Source organism: Paroedura picta, chromosome 5 (genome assembly GCF_049243985.1).
Source record: "Paroedura picta isolate Pp20150507F chromosome 5, Ppicta_v3.0, whole genome shotgun sequence".
Lineage (NCBI taxonomy): Eukaryota > Metazoa > Chordata > Lepidosauria > Squamata > Gekkonidae > Paroedura > Paroedura picta.
The window spans coordinates 15,773,309-15,799,250 of record NC_135373.1 but is presented as its reverse complement, the minus strand read 5'-3'; the positions used below and the strand labels follow the sequence as shown (position 1 = coordinate 15,799,250).

The 25,942-nt window shown below is 48.4% G+C and overlaps 1 protein-coding gene across 1 annotated transcript; it reads right to left on the bottom strand.

The window, feature by feature from the left end:
• Positions 1 to 702: 702 nt before the first annotated feature.
• Positions 703 to 15,543, bottom strand: LOC143837131 (uncharacterized). The gene is made up of 3 exons (XM_077336643.1): positions 15,388 to 15,543; positions 5,169 to 5,316; positions 703 to 1,426 (listed from the first exon to the last, which is right to left on the bottom strand). Exons 1-3 carry the CDS (start codon positions 15,428 to 15,430, stop codon positions 904 to 906), a joined length of 714 nt encoding a protein of 237 aa, XP_077192758.1. The 5' UTR covers positions 15,431 to 15,543; the 3' UTR covers positions 703 to 903.
• Between the last annotated feature and the right edge of the window lie 10,399 nt (positions 15,544 to 25,942).

Genomic DNA, 25,942 nt, shown 5'->3' with positions numbered 1-25,942 from the left:
CCCTTCCAGCATTCTCGTCCATGGTATGACACTCATCATGTCTCTGAGTTTATTAAAGTTTGCCCTACGAAAATCCAACATCCGCGTCTGGCTACAAGCTTCCTTGGCTCCCCATCTCAAAAGGAATTCTATGAGGACATGGTCACTTCCCCCTAGGGTCCCCACCTCCTTCACCTGACCCACCAACTCATTTAAATGCCCCCTTTAGCTTTTCATGGGGAGCAGAAAGGAGGGGTTAAATGGAAGGGTTCCTGGAGGCACTTCACTCCCACCTTTATGCCAGCAGTCCCTTCCTGGGGGATATCCTCATTTTCCTGTGGGCTGTTGGTTTTTGAGTTGTCTTCTGCAGTCCCTGCACAAGAGAGCCCAAAACAACTGAGCAGCAGGGGAACAGTTTTCTCCCTGCTATTCAGTTGTTGTATAGGCTTTCTGTATACCTCCTATAAAGGGATTTTTGTCCTTTTCAATGAAGTTTGCAGGGCCATGAACCAGTTCAGACGTCAACAAGCCTTCATGTTTTGTTTGGAATTTGTGCCCTTTGTGCCCTTTGCCCTTTGACTGTGATGGACCAAGGGTCTGATTCAAGATGCGTTGTTGTGGATTCACTTTTGCTTGGGCACCCACAGCTTTCAACCGGCTGTGGGGTTTCAGGATCATTGGAAACTAGCCCTATACAAACAGAGGTCTGGGTAGAAACCATGAGGGGGTATATATATCCTTTATTACATGTTTAGAATAGGAGCTTCTAGGTAATCCCCGCCAACCCCAACCAATGTTCCTGTTGAAACTCTCTTTCTGCCCGATTTCTGCTGACACAGGCCATGCACGGTTCCATCCGCCAAGGCTTATGAGGGGGAAGTCACTAATCTTGGTTGAAGTGCAAGGGGAGCATCTACCTTTGTTTCAGTGCTTAGTGCGGGATGGGACAATCTCCAAGAGGGGGCTGACAAAGGTCTTCACCAAGGAGTTGTTGATGGTCTCTAGTACTCGTAGGAGCTCTTCCTTCACTGGCTCGGTGAAAAAGGACATCTGAAGTCCATTCCAGTGGTCCTGGACCTCCGTGGCCAAAGGGGTCAGCTGGGAGCCTAGGTCTTCCATCCGCTGAGCCAACGTCTTATTCATCTTGGCTTTCAGCTCCGCTCCCGTGGTTGTGAGGACGCTTTGCAGGTGTTCAGCGTAGGGAGCCGCCCTCTGCAGGACTGGGTCTACATAAGGTTTCAAAAGGTGGGGCAACGTCTCCGATATCTCCTCTGTAGCAGAACTCAGCTTCTTCCTCTGCTCCTTAACGGTGTCAAGGGCTTTGTTCCACATGCCCCACGGTGTCTTAAGCACCAGATCGTAGAGCTGTTTGGTCTCGGTGGGCAATGTCTGTTCCAGATTATACAAACTCTCTCTTGCTTCTAAATAGTTGGCTGTGAGGTTTTGTCTGCAGAAAGAAGGAAAGAAGCTTGGTGCAGGAAATGCTTCTGAAATTAGGAGGTGGCCAGATTATTATAAGCCATTTAGTGTGCTGGTTAAGAGCACTGGACTAGAATTGGGGAACCCAGGTTCGAATCCCCATTTGTGGCATGGAAACTCACTGGGTGACCTTGGGCCACTTCTAGGTGTAAACTGCACGGAGCTTTTATTCCAATCCCAGGTCAATTCAGTCCCTGCCGTCTACACAGAATGTGATTTCCGTTTGGATTTTGGGTGATTTTAATTTTCCTTCTGCAGCAAGAAGGATTGATCTGGAGTGACCCTACCTTTACTGTGCGATATCTTAGTGCTTTTAACGTTCAATATTTTTCAAATCCGGATTGGGAAAGCAAGCTCCGTGGTAGAGGACTTCTGATAGGCTACACCTGCTCATGTGACAAGCTTGCCTTAAAGGAGAAGTCCCTAATTTCTCTCAACTTCTGTCGGTCCTGGATTTTTTCTCCCTTCTATGCCTTTTTCGATCCTCTCCCCCCCTCCTCCAAGAAAGGAAAGAGGCTCCCTGCTTGGCTCCTCTCCTCCTCCCCCTTCAAGAAAAGAAACAGGCTTGGCTCCCCCCCTTCTGAACTACCCTAACCACGTGCAGAACACTTTCCTGTTTCAATAGGGGAGGGGGGGGGAGAGGAAGACCTGAGTTCAAAGCGATCTGGGTGTAAACTGCACTGAGCTTTTATTCCAACCCCAGGTCGATTCAGTTCTTGCCCTCTACACAGAATGCGATTTTCGTTTGGATTTGGGGCGATTTAAATTTTCTTTCTGCAGCAAGAAGGATTGATCCGGAGTGACCCTACCTTTATTGTGTGATATCTTAGAGTGCTTTTAAACCTCAATATTTAAAGGCTGTTTTGAATCTGGGCTCTCCTCCGTGGTAGAGGACCCGTGATTGGCCATAGGTGGTCATGTAACAAACTTGCCTTAAAGGAGAAGCCCCTAATTTCTCTCAACTTCTTTCGGTCTTGGATTTTTTTTTCTGCCTTCTTCGATCCCCCCCCCTCCTTCAAGAAAAGAAAGGATTTTTTCCTCCCTCCTCTGACTTCTTCGATCCTCTTCCCCCCTTCAAGAAAACAAAGAAAGAGTCTCCATTTGCCTCCTCCCCATTCTTCTGAGCCTCCCTAACCACGTGCAGAACACTTTCCTATTTCAATGGGGAGGGGCCTGGAGAGGAAGACCCGAGTTCAAAGCGATCTGAATTCAACAGGATTGACAATGAAATAAACAAAGTAAGTGCAGACTCTGCCCTGCTCTGCCTCAGCTACTTCACAGAGTTGGTATGTTTTCTAGCCTCCCCTTTTTATTCACAGGTGAAGTTACAAAGTAAGTCAGAAGTACTTCAATACTGACAGGGAAAACAAGCTACAGATCCACAAGAATGCCACTTTTCTGCTCTTGAAGGGCAGTCCCTCCCTTTGTCTCAGTCCCCTGCTGTTGAGAAACTGAAAGAGGGAAAATATACTGGGAAATGGCCTCCAGTTTCCCTGTGTCCCTATGGTCTTTACCAGGGGTAGTCAAACTGCAGCCCTCCAGATGTCCATGGACTACAATTCCCAGGAGCTGGCAGGGGGCTCCTGGGAATTGTAGTCCATGGACATCTGGAGGGCTGCAGTTTGACTACCCCTGGTCTTTACCATAGAGATCAGGGTAAACTCCTAGAGAGTCACCCAGAAGGGATGTCGCTTCCCCAGGTAGAAGCCTCAAAACCTTCTGTCATTTGCCCCAGCAGGCCCCAGCAGGCCATCCACAGGGGCTGGGTCCGCCTACGATTCTTTGACATACATGCAAACACGGAAGAATTCAGAGTTGCTCAAGGCAGCACTAGTGGGGGGGAGCAGCTGATTTTGGAAGGGCAACACAGATAGCACAGCTGGCTCCGTCTCCAGCAAAAACTGTGAGCACAACAATAAGGTGAGGAGATGAGAGCCTCTTGCTTCTTGAGAGCCTCCATGGTATAGTGGTAAAGACCAGCAGCTTCTAATCTGTAGTACTGGGTTTGATACCACACTCTGCATGTTGGGTGACCTTGGGCCAGTCCCAGTTCTCTCAGAGCTCTTTTAGCCCTACCAACCTCACAGGGTGTCTGATGTGGGGAGAGGAAGGTGATTGTAAGCTGCTTTGAGACTCTTTTGGTTAGAAAAAAGTGGGGTAAAAAACTCTTGAAGCAAGAAGAATGATCTTCTTACATGACAGGGAATAATATATATTCCCTGTCATGTAAGAAGATCATAGTCTGACGAAGGGTGCTTGCACTCGAAAGCTCATGCCTTGAATAAATATTTGTTGGTCTTAAAGGTGCTACTGGACTCTGATTTTATTAAGTCAAATAATAACATGGATGGCTTTGTGGTAGAGCATCTGCTTGGCATGCAGAAATTTCCAGGTTTCACTTCCAGCACCTCCAGTTTAAAAAGCAGTAAGTAACCTGAAAGACTACTTCATGTATCTGTTTTTGTGTTCCTCCCAGCTTTAATCTAGGGTTGGGCGCTTTGGTGCCCAAAGACACAGCCAGTGCCGCACCACGGAAGGGGGGGGGAGGCACAGGCGTCGGCGGGCGCACACACACAGGCGTGGAGTTCTGACCTCTGCCCACTATCCTCCTGAGTCACACGTAGGTCCCAGTGGTAGCAAAATCATAGAATCATAGCATCATAGAGGGGAGGGGGCCGTACAGGCCAACTAGTCCAACCCCCTGCTCAATGCAGGTTCAGCCTCAAGCAACCTTTCTCAGCCTTTTTACTGTTGAGAAACTCCTGAAACGTTTTGGTGGAGAAGTATGGCTGTGGATACGCCCACCTGTGACCCCTCCCCTTCCCACTTCTTCCGGGACGATCATTGTCCATTTGAGGGGGGGGGGGGAGATTGACCTGACCATATGTGGCTGTATCACCCAATTTTAAAATATATATACAAAATTTATTAATTGCCGGTGGTGGTGGGGAGCTCTCCACCTCCTTAAGCAACCCATTCCACTGGTGAACTACTCTAACTGTGAATTTTTTTCCTAATATCTAGCCAATATTGTTCTCCACCTTACAATGGGTCCTTTCCTCTGCTGCCTCCTTGTTCTCCTCTGAGTGACAAACTTTCCAGTACTTTAAGACGGGGGTCATCAACCCCCAGTCTGCGGCCCGGTACCGGGCTGCAAGGGCCTTGGTAGTGGGATGGCGGCGGCCACGCCTGCCTCCCCCCCCCCGCAGCGAGAAACTCACTAGGCCGCAAGAGAAGCAGCCGCTAAATCGTCCGTTTTGCTCACAGCCTGGCTAGCTTCTTGCTACTACAGGGGGGGAAGAGGGAGGCTCGGCCGCTGGCAAGCGGAGATGCCGCGCATGCGCGTTAGTGCCCCTGGTGGTGAAAATGTGCATACGCGGCAGCTCCACGTATGCTTTAAGACAGCCATCTTTCACCTCTTCTTCTGTAGGCTAAACATTCCCAATTCCCTCACCCTTTCCTCATAGAGTTTGGTCCCCAGACCCTGGATCATTCTTGTTGCTCTCTGCTGCACCCTCTCAATTTTGTCCACGTCCTTTTTGAAATGAGGCCTCCAGAACTGTAAACAGCACTCCAGGTGGGGTCTGACCAAGGCGATATACAGAGGGACTAGGACATCTGGTGATTTTGATGTGATGCATCTGTTGATATAGCCCAAGACTACATTCGCCTTCTGTACCGTCACATCACACTAAAGGGGATTTTCTTACGTGAGTTGACTGAAAAACTCCACTTCCAAAACCGAGTCCATGCTTTCACCCACTGTCCTCCTGAGGTTCACCAGGTGTTCTTTCAACTTCTGACTGAAATGGGCCATCTTGGAATCTGGCTCATCTCTGAGGACAAAAGCCTGAGTTCCTGGTGGGTAGAAGACAAACTTGTGTATTAAATCTTGTACAGCAAGAGGTGGGAAAAATCAAGGTGCATTTGTCAAAGAATCCCCCAACAGGCAAAAAAACAACCAAACAGAAAGCCACTTTCCTCAATGGAAAGCCTTATTTCCCAAGCTATCTTTTTAATTAAAAAATATTTAAATCATAGAAGAATAATAGAATCATAGTTGGAAGGGAACTCCTGGGTCATCTAGTCCAACCCCCTGCACTATGCAGGACACTCACCACCCTATCGCTCATCCACTGTAACCTGCCACCCCCTTGAGCCTTCACAGAATCAGCCTCTCCGTCAGATAGCTATCCAGCCTCTGTTTAAGAATTTCCAAAGATGGAGAACCGACCACCTCCCGAGGAAGCCAGTTCCACTGAGGAACTGCTCTAACTGTCAGGAACTTCTTCCTGATGTTTAGACGGAATTTCTGTTGAATTAATTTCATCCCATTGGTTCTTATCTGCCCCTCTGGGGCAATAGAGAACAACTCTGTTCCATCCTCTATATCCTCTACAAATACTTGAAGATAGTTATCAGATCCCCTCTCAGTCATCTCCTCTCCAGGCTAAACAGACAAAATTCCCCCAACCTTTCCTCATACCTCTGGGTCTCTAAACCCCTCACCATATTTGTTGCCCTCCTCTGGACATGCTCCAGCTTGTCTACATCCCTCTTCAACTGTGGTGCCTAAAACTGAACAGAGTACTCCAAGTGAAGCCGAACCAGAGCAGAGTAAAGGGGTACCATTATCTCACATGATCTGGACATCCTTATCCATTGTTGTTCCTCTATATATTTCTGAAACAGCCTAGGGGATGGGACGTGTCCAGCTGTCCAAGTTGGAATAGGGCCAATCAGGGTGCAGCCAACTTTGTCCTGATTGGCCCAGCCCCTGCGGCTCCCGCCCTCCAGCCTGGACTCTAGCCTCTTTGCTCTCAGATGCCTCAGTGCTTGGAGCCAGCAGCAGGTAAGAGGGCCCTGGGCAAAGGGTCGTGGTGGAGGGCTTGCTAACAAGGGCCTCCTGGCCTGCTAGGCTGGGCCTGCTCCCAGCCTGCTGACTGCCTGCTAAGGAGCTTTGTCTTGGGCCTGCTAACGAACTGCCCAGCCCCCGCCCGCCCCACTTGATCTGGCTGTGAACTGCAGCTCAAAGCCACCTTAAGCTGCCTGGCCAGAGGTCAGGGGACCCTTTCAGGGCCTGTTCTTAGGAATGGGCTTTGAAGCTAGTCTTTAATAAAGCCCAAAATCCCATTTACCTTTTTAGCCTCCGAGTCAAGCTGTTGACCCATGTTCAATGTATGCTCTACTAAGACTCCTAGATCCTTTTCGCACATGCTACTGCCAAGACAAGTCTCCCCCAACTTATATTGGTGTATTTGTTTTTTCCTACCTAAATGCAGAACTTTACATTTGTCCCTATTGAACTTCATTTAATTCAGTTTAGCCCACTTCTCGAGCCTATCAAGATCATCCTGTATTCTGTTGCTGTCTTCAGTTGTGTTTGCTACCCCTCCCAGTTTAGTATCATCTGCAAATTTAATAAGTATCCCCTCTAATCCCTCATCCAAATAATTTATAAATATGTTATAGCTTTAATAAATAGCTTTATTACAGAATACATTAGTTATGTTACATCATTAATCCAATAACAAAAATAAAGACTTCCAACTCCCTTCTAACTTTTATTAGAAACAAACAAGCAAGCAAAGAAATTCACAGAAAGCAATATGTCTCCCAACAACAAAACTATTTATATAACAATTCCTTCCGATCTGAATTAATGACTCTTCCCTTGTAATTTGAAGACTATGGCTGTAACTCAAGCATATTCAGTTCTAGAAAGGATCTCACAGGATTCCAAGGAGAAATAATGGCCTCTAAACTAAAATTTATCTATTTCCGTATACAAGATTAGTTTGAGCAGCCAATCTTCAGTTTATGGTATATTTTGGCCATTTCATCTTTGAGCATAAATTACTCTAGCAGCTGTAATCCTTGGCCCAGTGTTGCTCCTCTATATATTTATGAAACAGCCTGGGGGGTGGGACATGTCCAGCTGTCCAAGTTAGAATAGGGCCAATCAGAGTGCAGCCAGCTTTGCCCTGATTGGCCCTGCCCCTGCAGCTCCCGCCCTCTGTCCCTGGATGCTAGCCTCTTTGCTCTCAGATGCCTCAGTGCCTGGAGCCAGGAGCAGGTAAGGGGAGAGGGCCCTGGGCAAAGGGTCATGGTGGAGGGCTTGCTAAGGAGGGCCTTATGGCCTGCTAGGCTGGGCCTGCTCACGAGGGCCTCCCGGCCTGCTGAATGCTTGTTAAGGACTGCTAAGGAGGTGACTAGCTGACTGCTAAGGAGCTCTGTCCCAGCCCTGCTAACGAGCCACCCAGCTCCCACCCGCCCCACTTGATCTGGTTGCAAGCTGCCGCCCAAGGCCACCTTAAGCTGCCTGGCTGAGGGTCAGGGGAGGGGGCCCTTTCAAGGCCCGTTCTTAGGAACTGGCTTTGAAGCTAGTTAAATATAAAATAAGTGTCTAATTTCCTCATTCCCCAAATAAAATTTGTTGGTCCTAAACGTGCTACCAAACTCAAAATCTGCTCTGTTTAATTTCCTGATTGTTCATTTTTACCATATTTAAAAAACACATCTCCCAATCTATCTTGTCTCTGTTTCCTGAGCGTTTCTAAATTGAGCCACATTAAGAAATTATGAAAATTTTAATAAACTGATCAGTTCCCCTGGAAAATATGGCTGCTTTGGAGGGTGGACTCCATAGCATTATAGCCCACTGAGTTCCCTCTCTGCCCCAAATCCTGCCCACTTCCAACTAAACCCCCAAAGTCTCCATGTATTTCTCAAGTTGTAGCTCGGCAACCCCAGCTCCACATCTGAATAGGCAACACTGTCTTGGAAGGACCACAGATCTGGTCAGCTTCATGTGTGTTCCTGCTGGTGCCTCACTTACAAGGCACCTACCTTGTCAAAGACCCAGTTCCTTATGGCAGGGGTAGTCAACCTGTGGTCTTCCAGATGTTCATGGACTACAATTCCCAGGAGCCCCTGCCAGCGAATGCTGGCAGGGGCTCCTGGGAATTGTAGTCCATGAACATCTGGAGGACCACAGGTTGACTACCCCTGCCTTATGGTTCCAGCTGCACGCTAGTGCCCTTTGCTAGCCAACCTTGGCTTGAGGCCTTGTTACAGACACGTTCCAAAGGAAGGGGCAAATGAGGCTATGCAGGTGACTGCTCAAAGACGTCACAAGATATATATGCATTTCACCAGAGGGGGCAGAGAGTCCAGTGCCGTCCTTGACTGTCGACCTACAAACAATGTTTTTGCAGATTGAACATTGCTCTTGTAAACTCAGATTTTGGATGTTTGGAACCCGGCAGGTGCATGAGATGGATGGAGCTGGCTTAATCCTGAATGTACCACAGGTTTTAGGTAGGGTTGTCAGCTCTGGGTTGGGAAATACCTGGAGACTTTGGGGGCGGAGCCAGGAGTGAGTGGGTGGGCTTTGGGGCGGGGAGAGACCTCAGTGGAGTATAAAGTAATGGGATCCAGAGCAGCCCTTTTCTCCAGGGGAATTGTTCTCTGTCGCTTTGTGATCAGTTGTAATGGCTCTAGGCACCATCTGGAGATTATTTCCTAGGGAATTGTCTTCAGATAGAATGACAATTCTTCTCAAAGTACATTAAGAAGTATTGCTTTCCTTGAGAAAGTAACAAAAGAACTTAAAATGCTCTTCACAGAGTGCTTACAAAATTAACTTGATACTTAATGAGACAATTTTTCCCCTTATAATAATCAGACAACGAAGTAGCATGTCACTTGCAAGTTTTTTTCTCAAACTTTAATAATTTTGAAAAATTGCCATTTGCAGGGGTAGAGTCTCTGTTTAAGGACATAATGTCGCTTAAAATGCTCTCTCTCTCTCTCTCTTCCATGAAAAATGCAAATTCTTCACAAGTATTTTGTGAAGAACAATTGTTCTATTTGAAGAAAATAACTCAAGCACATATATCCAGTCACGAAGTAAAAACAATTATGGCTATTATTTTAAAAAATTGTTTTGCCTCATATGAGATTGTTTGTTAATTTTCATTTGACTGTGTGGCTAACTTTATCTGGAGGTTGGTCATCCTAATATAGGTGAAATCCTTCCCCAAACTCCCCTTAGCAGCCCTATCTCTGATCTGATTCCTCTGAAAACTGACCTGTCCTCTTTTGTTATTGTAAAATGCCTTATGTCGGAAGGAGTGGTATAGAAATTTATTTATTTATTGAATAATAAAAGTAGTGACACAGCTATGTGATACACATACCGTACATGCTTCAAGGCTCTTTGATCCATCCCCTTAACCCTCCTCCTCTCCCTCCCTCCCTCTATCATAAACACACACACACAAACATACACACACAGACCCCTTCCCTCCCCACTTTTCCCTGCCCTCTCTCTCCTTCCTTCTTCCTTCCCCAACTTACTCCCCAGTCCCTCCCCCTCCCACACACAGAGTCATTCCCCCCCTCCCTCCTTACCTCTTCTCCCAGAAGGGCCCCAGCCTCCTCTGGCCTGCAGGATAGCGCCTGGACCTGTGTGGCATTGCAGCCTGTGCCCAGGCCCCTGGAGCCCTGGAGAATAGCAGACCAGCTCCTGGGAGTTGTGCGGCCTGTGCCCTGGCCCCCAGAGACCTCCAGGTTGGCATCTCAGCCTCTGCAAGCTTCCGCCCTGGCCCCCAGAGGCCTCTGGGGTGACGCCTCGGCCTGCAGTGGTTTCTTAGCCACCCAAGCCTGCTCTTCCACCAGCTGCCTCCCTCCCTCCCTTGCAGCTAGCACCCCAGCCTCCTCTTCCACCAGCTGCCTCCCTGCCTTGCAGCTGGCACTCCGGCCTCCTCCTCCACTGGCTGCCTCCCTGCCTCTTCTGGCATGCTCCCTGGGGTGGGAATATGGAGGTCACGTCCATACACATTTCTGTCTCAGGAGGCACGCCAGAAGATGTGTTCCACATCAATAATAATTTGTCACAACCTAATTGTTTATTTGGTTGTTTATAATTCAATTTCACGAAAGCCTGGTTGAGAAAGCCTGGTCTAATGGCTTCAACAGAAGCAGGTGTTTGATCCCAAGTTACCAGTTTATGAATACATCAGGTTTCACACCTGCTTGTACATTCTTTTTTTCTTTAGCTGATTCTTTCTCTGACTGGGCAGCACAGGGAGTCAACCAAAAATAAAAAGGGAGCAGGGACAACCATACATGGGAAAGGTAAATAAAAAAGATTGAGACAAACGCAAAACTAAAATATAGCTAAATGCACAGTGCTAATGTACAAAATATATAATTTAATTATACACTATAATATAACTCATTGTATGAAGATTGGACATAAAACTCATCATACATAGATAAATCTAAAATGAAAAGAGGGAAACAAGAGAAAATAATTATTTTTACAAACAACATTAAAAATATTTTTAAAAGTTCTGATGCAGGGAAGTGAGCTATCACAAAATGGCAGCTTAAGTAGATGGAGCCAATTGCAAAAATGGCTGCTGCAAGGAGGAAGAGCCAACCACAACTCCAGCATTTCAGACAGAAACTTTAGGATCATGCCTTTTAATCTACACAGCCATTTAGAAGTGCAGTTGGGTCAAGGCCCATTTTCTAGAAGTACTTGGTGGGCTTCAACAGAGGTGTTGGCAGGTGCCACAGTTACCATAGAATCATAGAATCATAGAGTTGGAAGGGGCCATAGAGGCCATCTAGCCCAACCCCCTGCTCAACGCAGGATCAGCCCTAAGCATCCTAAAGTATCCAAGAAAAGTGTGTATCCAACCTTTGCCTGAAGACTGCCAGTGAGGGGGAGCTCACCACCTCCTTAGGCAGCCTATTCCACTGCTGAACTACTCGGAGTGTGAATTTTTTTTCCTGATATCTAGCCTATATCGTTGTACTTGTAATTTAAACCCATTACTGCACGTCCTTTCCTCTGCAGCCAACAGAAACAGCATCCTGCCCTCCTCCAAGTGACAACCTTTCAAATACTTAAAGAGGGCTATCATGTCCCCTCTCAACCTCCTTTTCACCAGGCTGAACATTCCCAAGTCCCTCAACCTATCTTCATAGGGCTTGGTCCCTTGGCCCCAGATTATCCTCGTCACTCTCCTCTGTACCCTTTCTATGTCCTTCTTGAAGTGAGGCCTCCAGAACTGCACACAGTCCTCCAGGTGTGGTCTGACCAGTGCTGTATACAATGGGACTATGACATCTTGTGATTTTGATGTGATGCCCCTGTTGATACAGCCCAAAATGGCATTCGTCTTTTTTACCGCTGCATCACCCTGCCTGCTCATGTTTAGTTTACAATCCACAAGTACCCCGAGGTCTCGTTCACACACCATATTGGGGACCCCCGAGGTAGAGTGCCTTTACTTCACCTCAAGGGAGCAGCCTGTGTCTGGACTCAGTGGCCCTGAATTGTGGGTCCCCAAGAATTTCTCTGGAATGCTTCAGGTCTCTCCACATCAAAAAAGTCTTGATATATTCCTGTTTCCCACTTCTGTCTGGTTCAGTGTGCCAGACTCCGTCTTGAAATGCAAGAAGACAACAGTGAAACCAAAGCTTCCGCCCATGGGTGACTCATAAGGCTAGCCTCACCCTGTGTATCCCCTCTCCCAATTTTAACCATTTTTTGAGGTTTGTTTGTTTGTTTGTTTATTTATTTATAGATTTATATCCCATCTCTCCCGACAAAGTTGACCCGAGACAGCTTACAAGTAAAAGCAATAACAATACTCCATAAAAACAATTAAAAACTAATATTTACAATTGATATCAAAATGGTGGTACACATTCAGAGAACCCCCCCCAAAAAAAAAACTTACTGCTCCAGCCACGAGCCACTCTCAGTGGTATATCCAGATTGTGATCTTCCTGATCATAGGTTGGGACCCTTAGATCTTAACTCCAGACACCCCTCCCCGGCCTCAACCAAACACCTGATGGAAGAGCTCTGTCTTGCAGGCCCAGCGGATCCTTGGTAGTTCCATCAGGTCCCTTAGCTCTTCCGGGAGCTCATTCCACAAGGTTGGGGTCAGGGCTGAAAAGGCCCTGGTCCTGGTTGAGGCCAGCCAGATGTTCTGGGGACCTGGGACAACCAATGGATTTTCATACCCGCAGAGTGAAGTGCCTTGCAGGGAGCATAGGCAGACAAGCAGTCCCTCAGATAGGCAGGCCGAAGCCTTAAAGGTCAAAACCAAAACTCTGAACTTGATCCAGAAACAGACAGGCAGTTATCTCAGCACAGGGTGAATATGGGTCCTCCAAGATGACCTCGTGAGGGCCCTCACAGCCACATTCTGTACCAGCTGCAATCTCCGGGTCGACAAGAGTAGGTCCGCATAGAGCAAGTTACAGAAGTCTAACCTGGAAATGATCATTGCACGGATCACTGTGGCTCCGAGGACAGGTAGGGTGCTAGTAGCCACGCCCGGCACAGATGGAAAAACGCTGCCCGGGCTGCCTTCATGATCTGAGCCTCCATGGGAAGGAAGGCATCCAAGATCATCCCCAAATTCCTGGCAGCCAGTGCAGGTGTTAATTGAACCCCATCCAGGCATGGTAAGCACGCTGCCTGATCCTGCCCCTTCCTACCCAGCCACAGGACCTCCATTGTGGGGGGGTTGATTTTCAGATGACTCTGCCTGAGCCACCCAGCCACTGCTTCTAAACAGCTGGCAAATGTATCTCAGGGAGGGGGGTAGTCTGGCCATCTGTCCAACAGAAGAGAGCTGGGTGTCATCCGCATAACGGTGAAACCCAGCCAAAGCCCTGGACCAGCTGGGCTAGAGGGTGCATATAGATGTTTAAAAGTGTGGGAGTGCCTCTGGGGCTAACGTCCACAAATACCCTCTGCTACCGATTCTGGAGAAAGGAGGTCAGCCATTTTAGTGCTGTCCCCCTAATCCCAGTCACAGCTAGGTGATGGGCCAGTAACTCGTGGTTGACCATATCAAATGTGGCTGACAGATCTAAAAGAACAAGATTAGCTGACCCGCCTCTATCCAGCAGGTGCTGGATATCATCCGTTAGAGCAGGGGTAGTCAAACTGCGGCCCTCCAGATGTCCACAGACTACAATTCCCACGAGCCCCTGCCAGCGAATGCTGGCAGGGGCTTGTGGGAATTGTAGTCCGTGGACATCTGGAGGACCGCAGTTTGACTACCCCTGCGTTAGAGTAACCAGCATAGTCTCCACACCATGGCCAGGATGGAAACCAGACTGGTATGGATCTAGGGCCGAAGCTTCCTCCAAGAATATCAAGAGCTGGTCTACTGGAGCTCACTCTACTACCTTTCCCAGAAACGCAAGATGCATGACTGGGTGGAACTTAGTGGAGTTCCAGGAGAGGACAACCCACTACCCCCTTGAGCCCTTCGGGGAACTCCCCTGTTGTAAGGGAGAGGATCACAATCTCCTTTAAAGGCCCTCCTATCCGCCTGTCATCCGACTTGAGCACCCAGCAGGACACTCAATGAGCCCAGTAGCTTGTCCACTTCGGTTAACCAGAGCCTGAAGCCATCAAACATCATCCCCTGTGATAGCCACAGAGCTTACAGTAACTGTATAAGTTGTGGCTGGAAAGTCCCGGCAGAGCGACAGGACTTTGTCTGCAAAATCTCACATAATCCTTTAAAAAGCAGCTAAAGTCTGTTTTTTTTTCTTTTACTTTGCCCACCCGTGCATGCTCCGGCCACACCACATGAGTTTGTTGTAGGTGGTTAATAAAGGCTTTATCATATAGGGAAATTATAAAACAGTGATATTTTAGTTGCCTGAAGAACCACATCAATGCTCAGTTTGGGAAATTGCTGGAGATTTGGGGATCAGAGCTTGTGGAGGTGAGGATTTGGGTGTGTTAAATCCATGGCATAAGAAGTGGACAAAGACACCAGTAGTGATTTATTAAGATCCCAGGATGGTACAAGTAGACTGAGAATTGAACCAACCCCCCCCCCTCCGCCGTAGAAAATCCCAACAGATAGACCCAGAAATCAATGGCTCTTCCCACCAGTGTGTGCTGTTGATTAGGTTCAGTTTAAACTGACTGGATCCAGCAGACAGGATCTAGTTGCACATTGGTCAGTTACAGTGTAGGCCCTGATCCTGCTTCGGACCTCGAGCTCAGTCCTTGACAGGTCTACAGACACAACAGGGCATAATGCCATGGACACCACCTTCCCAGGCAGATCTCCCTCCAGGGGAACTGCTCTCTGTAATGGGGTTAGCATATAGTGACCATGTGTCATGAAAACAGCAGGACAATCCAGATTTTTTGCCAAAAGTCCCAAGTTTCGAGCCATTGGAAGAACGTCCTGCCGCCGCTGCGTTCGGGAGGCGACGGTGAGCCAGGGAGGGAGGGAGGAAAGGGAGGGGGCGCCACCGCTCCTGCCACCGCTGCTGCCGCGCTTGGAAACAGGGAGGGAGGGAAATGAGGAGGCACTGCCGCCACTGCCGCTGCCGCTGCCGCCATGCCGCCTTAGCTCCCTCCAACTCTGGTCACTTTAGGTTAGAACTATCAGCTCATTTAGGTCTGAGGGCCCTCAGTGGAGTATAATGCTGTGGTCCACCCTTGGAAGCAGCCATTTCCTCCAGGGGAACTGATCTCTTTAGTTTGGAGATGAGCTATAATTCCAGGGGATCCCCAGGTCCTACCTGGGGACAGGTATCTCTAATGGGACACCCGTCTGTCCTGATTACAGCCTCCTGGAGATCAGATGTCATTCTAGGACTATTTTTTCCCTATGTTTCACCCTTGAATGAGTCAGCAGAAGGTTTGGTGGAGAAGACGTTTAGCCAGTAGAGAAATTCTTTATAGGGTGACCTTTCTTCCCAAGGACTAATTATCCCGTTTCAGTGTCCAAACACCTCCTTTGCTCTTCAAAATCATTTTCTCAGTGCCCTGAAGGGCTGGTGAAATCGTTAAGGAAACTCTCTCAGCCTTGAAAGAAGCTTCAAAGTTTCCTTACGGAGTGAGGAAGACCTTCTACTTACCTGTAAGGAGTGCCAGGGCCAGTAAGACGACGGGACAGTTCATGGTGGTTTGGAGGAAAGTCTTTGAGCACTTGCTTCGATGAAGGCTGTGGATGAGTGGTGGGATCTCCAAGGTAAGTGAGCTTTTCCCACCCCCACCTCCTGTAATTCATTAATGCAGGGCACCGGTCGGAGTCAGCCAGGGGTGTGTGTGTGTGTTCCCATCATTGACAGAGTATACGAAACCACTCAGTCAGAAAGTGTGAGTGTGTGAAAGTGAAGGAACCTGCAGTGATGCTCATTCCGAAGCAGAAGGAAGATCTGCCCCTCCCCTGGTTCAAATTAATTGGAGGCTGGTGGAACTTATAAATATGTTTTATTATATAATTTACAAATATGTTTTATTGATTTATATTCTGATTTTCTATGATGTGAGATTGTTTTAATTTAAACCATGTTGTTACCTGCCCTGAGCTAGCCAGGAAGGGTGAAATTTTGTTGTTGTTGTTGTTGTTGTTGTTGTTGTTGTTGTTGTTGTTGTTGTTGTTAGTGAAGGGTGTCTGATGTCCATAGAGCTGCCAAGGACCAAGCTTGAGGTCTGAGGCAAGATTGTAGTTCACAGTGTTGTTGTTGTTATGTGCGAAGTCGTGTCCGACCCATCGCGACCCCATGGACAATGATCCTCCAGGCCTTCCTGTCCTCTACCATTCCCCGGAGTCCACTTAAGTTTGCACCTACTGCTTCAGTGACTCCATCCAGCCACCTCATTCTCTGTCGTCCCCTTCTTCTTTTGCCCTTGATCGCTCCCAGCATTAGGCTCTTCTCCAGGGAGTCCTTCCTTCTCATGAGGTGGCCAAAGTATTTGAGTTTCATCTTCAGGATCTGGCCTTCTAAAGAGCAGTCAGGGTTGATCTCCTCTAGGACTGACCGGTTTGTTCGCCTTGCAGTCCAAGGGACTCGCAAGAGTCTTCTCCAGCACCAGAGTTCAAAAGCCTCAATTCTTTGACGCTCGGCCTTCCTTATGGTCCAACTTTCGCAGCCATACATTGCAACTGGGAAGACCATAGCCTTGACTAAACGCACTTTTGTTGGCAGGGTGATGTCTCTGCTTTTTAGGATGCTGTCTAGATTTGCCATAGCTTTCCTCCCCAGGAGCAAGCGTCTTTTAATTTCTTTGCTGCAGTCCCCATCTGCAGTGATCTTGGAGCCCAGGAAAATAAAATCTGTCACTATCTCCATTTCTTCCCCATCTATTTGCCAGGAATTGAGAGGGCTGGATGCCATGATCTTTGTTTTCTTGATGTTGAGTTTCAAGCCAACTTTTGCACTCTCTTCCTTCACCCGCATCAACAGGCTCTTTAGTTCCTCTTCACTTTCTGCCATTAGAGTGGTATCATCTGCGTATCTGAGGTTGTTGATATTTCTCCCTGCAATCTTGATCCCAATTTGTGACTCCTCTAATCCCGCATTTCTCATGATGTGCTCTGCATACAAGTTAAATAGGCAAGGCGACAGTATACAGCCTTGCCGAACTCCTTTCTCAATTTTGAACCAGTCAGTGATTCCATGTTCAGTTCTCACTGTTGCTTCTTGACCTGCATATAAATTTCTCAAGAGACAAATAAGATGCTCTGGTATTCCCATCTCTTTAAGAACTTGCCACAATTTGTTGTGCTCCACACAATCAAAGGCTTTAGCATAGTCAATGAAGCAGAAGTAGGCGTTCTTCTGGTACTCCCTAGCTTTCTCCATGATCCAGCGTATGTTGGCAATTTGATCTCTAGTTCCTCTGCCTCTTCGAAATCCTGCCTGTACTTCTGGAAGTTCTCGGTCCACATATTGCTGGAGCCTAGCTTGTAGGATTTTGAGCATAACTTTGCTAGCATGAGAAATTAGTGCAATGGTGCGGTAGTTTGAACATTCTTTGGCATTGCCCTTTTTTGGGATTGGAATGTAAACTGACCTTTTCCAATCCTGTGGCCATTGTTGAGTTTTCCAAATTTGCTGGCATATTGAGTGTAGCACTTTTACTGCATCATCCTTTAAGATTTTGAATAGTTCAACTGGAATGCTGTCACCACCACTAGCTTTGTTATTGCTCAGACTTCCTAAGGCCCATTTGACTTCACATTCCAGGATGTCTGGCTCCAGGTCAGTAACTACCCCACTGTGGTCATCAGGGATGTTAAGCTCGCTCTTGTATAGTTGTTCTGTATAATTTTGCCACCTTTGTTTAATCTCTTCTGCTTCTGTGAGGTCCCTACCATTTTGGTCCCTTATCATACCCAACTTTGCATGAAACGTTCTCTTCATATCTCCAATTTTCTTGAAAAGATCTCTGGTCCTCCCCATTCTATTGTTTTCTTCTATTTGTTTGCACTGTTCGTTTAAGAAGGCATTCTTATCTCTTCTAGCTTTTCTCTGGAATTCTGCATTCAGTTGGGTGTATCTTTCTCTTTCTCCCTTGCCTTTCACTTCCCTTCTCTCCTTAGCTATTTGTAAAGCTTCCTCAGACAGCCATTTTGATTTCTTGCATTTCTTTTTCTTTGGGATGGTTTTAGTTGCTACCTCTTGTACAATGTTGCGAACCTCCGTCCATAGTTCTTCAGGCACTCTGTCTATCAGATCTAATTCCTTAAATCTATTTGTCACCTCTACTGTGTATTCGTTGGGGATATGATTTAGTTCATACCTGAGTGGCCTAGTGCTTTTCCCTACTTTCTTCAATTTAAGCCTAAATTTTGCAACAAGAAGCTCATGATCTGAACCACAATCAGCTCCTGGTCTTGTTTTTATTGACTGGATAGAACTTTTCCATCTTTGGCTGCAGAGCACATAGTCAATCTGATTTCTGTGTTGACCGTCTGGTGATGTCCATGTGTAGAGTCGTCTCTTGGGTTGTTGGAAAAGAGTGTTTGCTATGACCATTGTATTCTCTTGACAAAATTCTACCAGCCTGTGCCCTGCTTCATTTTGTACTCCAAGGCCAAACTTGCATGTTATCCCAATTATCTTTTGGTTTCCTACTTTAGCATTCCAATCCCCCATGATGATAAGCACATCATTTTTTGGCGTTGCTTCTAGAAGGTGTTGTAGGGCTTCATAGAACTGATCAACTTCATCCTCTTCAGCAGCAGTGGTTGGGGCATAGACCTGGATCACTGTGATGTTGAATGGTTTGCCTTGGATTCGAACTGAGATCATTCTGTCATTTTGGGGATTGTATCCCAAGACTGCTTTTCCTACTCTCTTATTGATTATGAAGGCTACTCCATTTCTTCTGCGAGATTCTTGTCCACAGTAGTATACCTGATGGTCATCTGAATTAAATTCACCCATTCCTGTCCATTTTAGTTCACTGATTCCTAAAATGTCGATGTTCAGTCTTGTCATTTCTTGTTTGACCACGTCCAGCTTACCTTGATTCATGGATCTGACGTTCCAGGTTCCTATGGAATAAAAATCTTTAAAGCATCGGACTGTCTTTTCGCCACCAGTTACTTCCACAACTGAGCGTCCTTTCGGCTTTGGCCCAGCCGCTTCATTCATTCTGGCGCTACTCGTACTAGCCGTCTGCTCATCCCCAGTAGCATATTGGCTGATTGGCCCCTTTAATTTTAATTTTTATATTTTTATTATTGTATTATGCATCCTTATAGGATGGGGGAGACCTGACTTGGCAGTAGTATGTGCAAAAAGGATCTAGGAGTCTTAGTAGACCATACATTGAACATGAGTCTACAGTGTGACTCAGTGGCTAAAAAGGCAAATGGGATTTTGGGCTGTAGCAAATGGAGCATAATGTCCAGATCACGGGAGGTGATGGTAGCGCTTTACTCAGCTCTGGTTCGGCTTCACTTGGAGTGCTGTGTTCAGATTTGGGCACCCCAGTTGAAGAGGGATGTCGACAAACTAGAACGTGTCCAGAGGAGGACAACAAAGATGGTGAGGGGTTTGGAGACCAAGACGTATGAAGAAAGGTTAGGGGAGCTTGGTCTGTTTAGCCCAGTGGTCCCCAACCTTTTTATCACCAGGGACCACTCAACGCTTGACAATTTTACTGAGACCCGGGAGGGGGGTAGTGGGGTAGTTTACTCTTCTACTCTCAACCACTGCCCTAACACTCTCTGACTCTGGTCGCTATGGTAATGTTTAAACATCCCTTCAAAATAAGATACAGACACGCCACAACAATGAACATGAGGAACATTTTATTTTCATGGAAATTTTAACTCAGGACAATGACAAATCAATGGGAACCCTGAGCTTGTTTCTCTGCAGCGAGATAGTCCCATCTGGAAGTGATGGGAGACAATGACACCCGAAGTGTGTTGTAAAGGGCCGGAGGGGGGGTGAAGTAAAGGGCAGGGGGGGGAGAAGGCGTCCTTCGCGGCCCACCTCCAATTAGTCGATGGACCACATGTGGTCCGCTGCCCACAGGTTGGGGATCGCTAGTTAAGCCTGGAGAGGAGATGACTGAGAGGGAATTTGATAGCCATCTTCAACTCTTTTTGCGGGAGGGGGAGAGGGAAGTGCGGCCGACAGCGCAAACGCGCATGCGAGGCAAGTCTGTGCATGCGCGCTTTGCACCATGCATGGCTGCAAACCCGTGTGTGCAGCAGTTTCGCACATGCGTGCATGTGCGGCAGGTCCATGCATGCACGTTTGCAGTCGTGCGTGGTGCAAACACGCACATGCACACCTGCCTCGCAAATGCGCACGTGCGCACCTGCAGCACATGCACACGTGTGCGACGTGCCGCACATGCGCATCTGCAACAGCGCATGACACAAATGTGCATGTGCTGACCTACCACACATGCGCCCTTCCCCCACACCAGTCCGCAGCATAATAAAGGTTGCGGACCACTGATATAGATGATGGAGCAGAGTTGTTTTTTGCCTAAACATCCAGAAGAAGTTTCTGACAGAATAGTTCCTCAGTGGAACATGCTTCCTCGGGAGGTGGTGGGTTCTCCTTCTTTGGAAGGTTTTAGGCAGAGGCTAGTGAGCCATCAGACAGAAATGCTGATTCTGTGAAGTTAGGCAGATGGTGAGTGGGTGGGCAGAAGGGATTGTGTCTGCGCTTGGCTCTTGTGGCCCTTTCTTGCATGCCCAGGGAAAAGCTGATAGCCGCTTTGGGGTCAGAAGGCACATTTCCTCCAGACCAGACTAACCATGGGGGGGGGGGAGTAATCATCTGGGCCTGGAATTGGGGTCACTGTGAGTGGGCAGGTAGTTGTGCGTTCCTGCGTTGAGCAGGGGGTTGGATTAGATGATTCCTGGGGTCCCTTCCAACTCTATGATTCCAACTCTATGATTCCATAGAATTGCAGTTCATCTCCAGACTGAATAGATCAGTTCCCCTAGAGAAAAGGGATGCTTTGAAGGCCCTGCACTGTGGCGCTGACTGTTTCAGGCTGGAACAGTTGCTTTGGCAGCCGAAGCACCCAACCCTAGTTGAAACATCCTAGGGATAATAAATATATCAAAATGGGATGGGGAAGAGCAGATATATCCTCAACTGCTAGAGGCAGTTAGCTGAGATCTTGCCCTTATGCTCCCTGCAGCCTCACTCAAGCATGGAGGTGCCATCCAGCATTCCCAGTCCAAAGAAAAACGTGTCCACCAACCAGTCAACTGTTTATTCACAGACATTGACCAATAGAGAGATAAGCAAAAGAAAATTACACAAAGGATTAAAATCAGGTCAATTCTCTATGTCAGTGGTCCGCAACCTTTTTAAGGCAGCGGACTGTCAGCGGCGGGGAGAGTGATCGCCCGGCCGCGCATGCCGTGCATGCGCGGCCACACATACGCGAAACACAGTCGGGTTGCACATTCACAGTTGCGCCATGCACAGCCGCAAACACGCACGCACAGCGCCCCCATGCATGCGCACATGTGCGGGTGTGACACATATGTGTGTTTGTGGCCGCACATGGCGCAAACGCGCATGCATGGCCCTGCTTCCCTCTCCCCCTCCCTCCCACAAAAAGAAGCTTGCCGGGCCGCAAGCTAATCGGCTGCTTTCGCTGCCTGGTAAGTTTCTTACTGGTGGGGGGAGGGAGCCGCGGCCCGGTGGGGACCACCGCTCTACATTATAATGTTAAAAATATAAATGTGGAGCGCTTTCAGAACAGTATATTACAGGAACTCCCAAATTTTAAATCTACCTAAGATATGCAGAGAAATTAGAGGGAATACGTCATGTATTGTTAGCCCAGTTCGTTTCCCCAGGTGAATTTGGCAATCCTGATCATAAGATCTCCATGGGCTCTCGTAGAGACACACCCAAAGCAAACAAAACCAATAGGCAAAAAGTTGTGTCTTCTTGAGATTTATTAAATGCAGTCCTAAATAATTCTGCAACCAGGACGGGGTCCCAGGTATTCCATCCCGCTTTCTATTATTTCTTCAGTGGTTGCAATTGTAGTCTATAACAGCGGTCCGCAACCTTTCGGCTGCCACGGACCGCTGCTCCGGTGAGTGGGGAGAGGGTGGCCCGGGGGCCCACGCACGGGGGCAGCCCCAGCGCAAGCGCGCGTGTGATGACTGCTGCACACGCGCGTTTGCGCCCGGCAGGGATGCAAACACGTGTGCGTGGCAGTCCATGCTGGCGGCCTCCCGGCCCCTCCGGGCCGCCAGCAAATCGGCCGCCAAAGCAGCCGATTAGCTTGCGGCTCGGCAAGCTTCTCTTCCCTCCCCCGCCCGAAACAAGAAGCTTTGGCGGCCGATTTGCTCGCGGCCTGGCGAGGTTCTCGCTTCGGGTGGGGGAGGGAAGAAGCCGCAGCCCGGCGCCAAGGACCACAGGTTGGGGACCACTGGTCTATAATGAAAGCAGCAACATTGTGTAAAGTAACAAAATAATACTTTCATCTGTAGCCAGTAAAGCACACCCTAACACTTGAATTATACACAAAAATCTATCCAGATCCACACTTAACCGACCTTAATATAACATCGCCACTATTCATTTCTACAGGTACAGAATATGATAGGTAGTTCTCAACCTGAGGGTTGGGATCCCTTTGGGGGTCAAATGACCCTTTCACAGGGGACGTGGCACGGCGAGCAGCTTGGCACGAGGGGGGGGCATTGCCACTGTTGCTGCTTCTCCTGCAGGTGCCCGCACTCGGCCCTCAGCCGCTCCAGCAGTGCCTCCAGTGCAGCACAGTCTCCCGCCAGGCGCTCCAGGTGGCAGCGCAGCTCGGTGAGACAAAAGGCAGAACTGAACTGAGAAACCCCAGAAAACAAAATGGATGCACAAAGGATCTTCACGCCACTGGTCAGTTTTGGTTTACTTTCTGTGAAAGAACCCTTGCATAATTTTATGGCTGGGGGTCACCACAACAGGAGGAACTGTATTAAAGGGTCGCGGCATTAGGAAGGTTGAGAACCACTGATCTACTTGTTCAAATCGGTTACTCCAAATCAGAGATGAAATTAAAAGACAGAGGACATTGGCCTTGCTGGGAATTGTTAAGGATTCAGGTTTGAGTTAAGAAACGGGTCTCCCTCTTGGGCCTTGGGGGTTCCATTGTTTTGAGTGTTCTAACAACCTGGAACTCAGCAGCTTCCCTTTCTATTCTCTTCTTGAAGTTCCTTTCTAACGAACCGGTTACTTGTTCAACGTCACCTATTTTTAGGAATAAAATTCCTAAATTAGGCTGGCATACCACTAGAGGGCACTGAAGCCCTGATAAGTGTGGAATGACCCCCCCCCCTTTGGTTTTTTTTCCTTTTGCCTTTTAGTATTTTGTTAAAATTCATGCCTCCTGTTGCTCAATTCCTACAGTTGTTTTGCGTGCATATATTCCCTTTTTTTTTTTTAAGGGATGAGCAAATGTTCTCTATTTTATATTCATTTAAGGTGGGCCGTCAGCAGTTTCTGTTTCCCTGCTGCTACTTTGGTCGGTTTGTTTCTCTTCAATAGGCGTGTTTTACGTTTTTAATCCCTAGGATACCCGGCCCAGATCTGTTCTTAGGCTTGATTTGTGTTTAGACGATGCTGATTCTATTAGTCTAAAAGCACACTAGAAAATGTGTTCCTTTGAAGGGGGGAAATGTGGGGGTGGCAGATAAAGAGCGGAAATAAGGTCATAATCAGTGCTTACAAAGAAACAAAATGGACGGCCAAACAAGAGATGAGAAATTAAAAACTGTCACTTTAAAAAAATGTCTTTTGCTGTTTGTATCCTAATCTGTGTCAGACCTTGGAATCTGAGCAGAGTCAGCCCTGATTCGGAGTTGGGATGGGAGGCCAGCCAGAAAGAACACCGCTTGTTCAGAAAACTGTGTGAGAGTGCTTGGGGTCAGCTGAGGCTGGCCAAAGATCCCATTCGAGGCAATGTGGGAAGGAGAAGATTTGGGTGCCTTTCTGTCTTTGGCATCAAATCCACACCAAGGAGAAACTCAAAAGCATCCTCAGGCCCAGAGGAGGGGAGCCGCCCAATCCAAGTTGGGAAACTCCTGGAGACTTTGGGGGTGAACCTATCACTTGGAGATGATTGATATCTGTAACTTGGAGATGGCCTGTAATTCCAGGGGATCCCCAGGGCCCACCTGGAGGCTGGCATCCCTAGGGGGCAACTCTGGGTTAGGGAATACCTGGAGATTTGGCGCTGGGGGGCGGACCCGAGGAAGAAAGGGGTTTGGGGAGGGGAGGCACCTCCTCAGCGTATCTTCCTGTAGACTCCCCCCTCCAGAGCTCCCATTCTCTCCAGGGAGATGAGATGAGCTGTAATTCCAGGGAGCCCCAGGGCCCACCTGGAGGCTGGCACCCCTACTACAACCACAGATGCCATTTTGGGCTGCATCCATCTCGTGGATCTCTCAGCGCCACCAAACTCGTCAGATTACCCAGGGCAAGCACAGGCCAAGGAATGGAGTGAGGTGTGGCTGGGCAGACACTTCGACTTGGCACTCTCCTAGACCAGAGCGGGTCACATGACACCGCCACCAGGCATTTCCTTCCTGGCACAGGTGGGTGTTGTTTGGCACCTTCCATGCATGGCTAATTGTGGGTATCGTCCCAATAGGTGGGTGGTGACGGGCTTTCCAAGGATAACCGTGGCCTGGATCCCAATCCCATTACTCTGCCTGTTTCCTCCAGGATGTTTTGCATGGCTTCCTGATGGGCAGCAGTGTTTAGAGGAGCCTCTGCATGAGCTATCCTGCTCCTGTGGTTTCCCCCTCCTCTGCTGTGATCTTTCCCAGCCTTGGTTCTGGGAAAGAGCACGGTCAAATGGAAGGGAAGGTGTCTACCAGTGCAACTTGTTGGGTGCTTTGGTCACCGAAGTGGCCGTTCCTGCCCGAAGCAGCCAACGCCACAGCGTGGCTGCTTCAGGCGGGAATGGCCGCTTTGGCGGCCAAAGCATCCAACCCTAGACTGGGCCCCCTGCGCCCACCGGTGATGAAGGGGGAGATCCCCACAGCAAACCTTGCCCCCCCCATCAGCTGGCCAGCGTAGGAGCTTACCAGGCGAAAGAGGAAGATCAAGGCAACATCGCCAATGATGTGATGATGTCACTTCCAGTGTCTGCAGGAAGTGATGCCATCTTTTAATTCATTAATTCATTTGGTTTATATAGTGTCCCTCTCAGACTAGGCATTCCGCAGCGGTGAACAACATTATATATATACAGCTAGCTTCAAAGCCCGTTCCTAAGAATGGGTCTTGAAAGGGTCCCTTCCCCTGGCCCCCGGCCAGGCAGCTTAAGGTGGCCTTGGGCGGCAGCTCGCAGCCAGATCAAGTGGGGCAGGCGGGAGCTGGGCAGCTCATTAGGAGGCCTGGGACAGAGCTCCTTAGCAGGCAGTCAGCAGGCCAGGAGGCCCTTATCAGCAGGCCCAGCCTAGCAGGTCAAAAGGCCCTCGTTAGGAGGCCGTCCACCACGACCCTTCACCCAGGGCCGTCTCTCCATACCTGCTGCTGGCTTCAGGCACTGAGGCGTCTGAGAGCAAAGAGGCTAGAGTTGAGGGATGGAGGGTGGGAGCTGCAGGGGCAGGGCCAATCAGGGCAAAGCTGGCTGCACCCTGATTGGCCCTATTCCAACTTGGACAGCCGGACACGTCCCTCCCCCTAGGCTGTTTCATAAATATATAGAGGGACAACAATGGATAAGGATAACAATAAAACAGTAAAGGTTAAGTTATTAAAACCGTTTGGGCAAAACCACGTTTGCCATAGAGTTTTTGTTCCAGTGCTAGAGTGGCACCACAACGGCTCAGGGTGATGATGTCACTTCCAGTACATGCCAGAAATATCCCCTGGGCCTCCCTCCTGCTTTAGCTAAGCCCCCCCCCAACTTTTATAGACCACTTGTCTGATTTCCCATAAGGCAGCTTTTTGCGTTTGTGTGTCTTTGGTGTGAGATCTCTGTGAGGTGGAAGACGCTTATGTCTTGATAAAATCACAGGGTGTTTTTTGCTGTTGCCTGGGGTCCTGGTTACATTCACCTAGAACAAGCCCTGGCATTGATTAGGCAGGGACCTTCCAACTAGGGTTGCCAATCTCCTGGAATGACAGCTGACCTCCAGCCAACAAAGATCTGTTCCCCTGGCAAAGATGGCTGCTT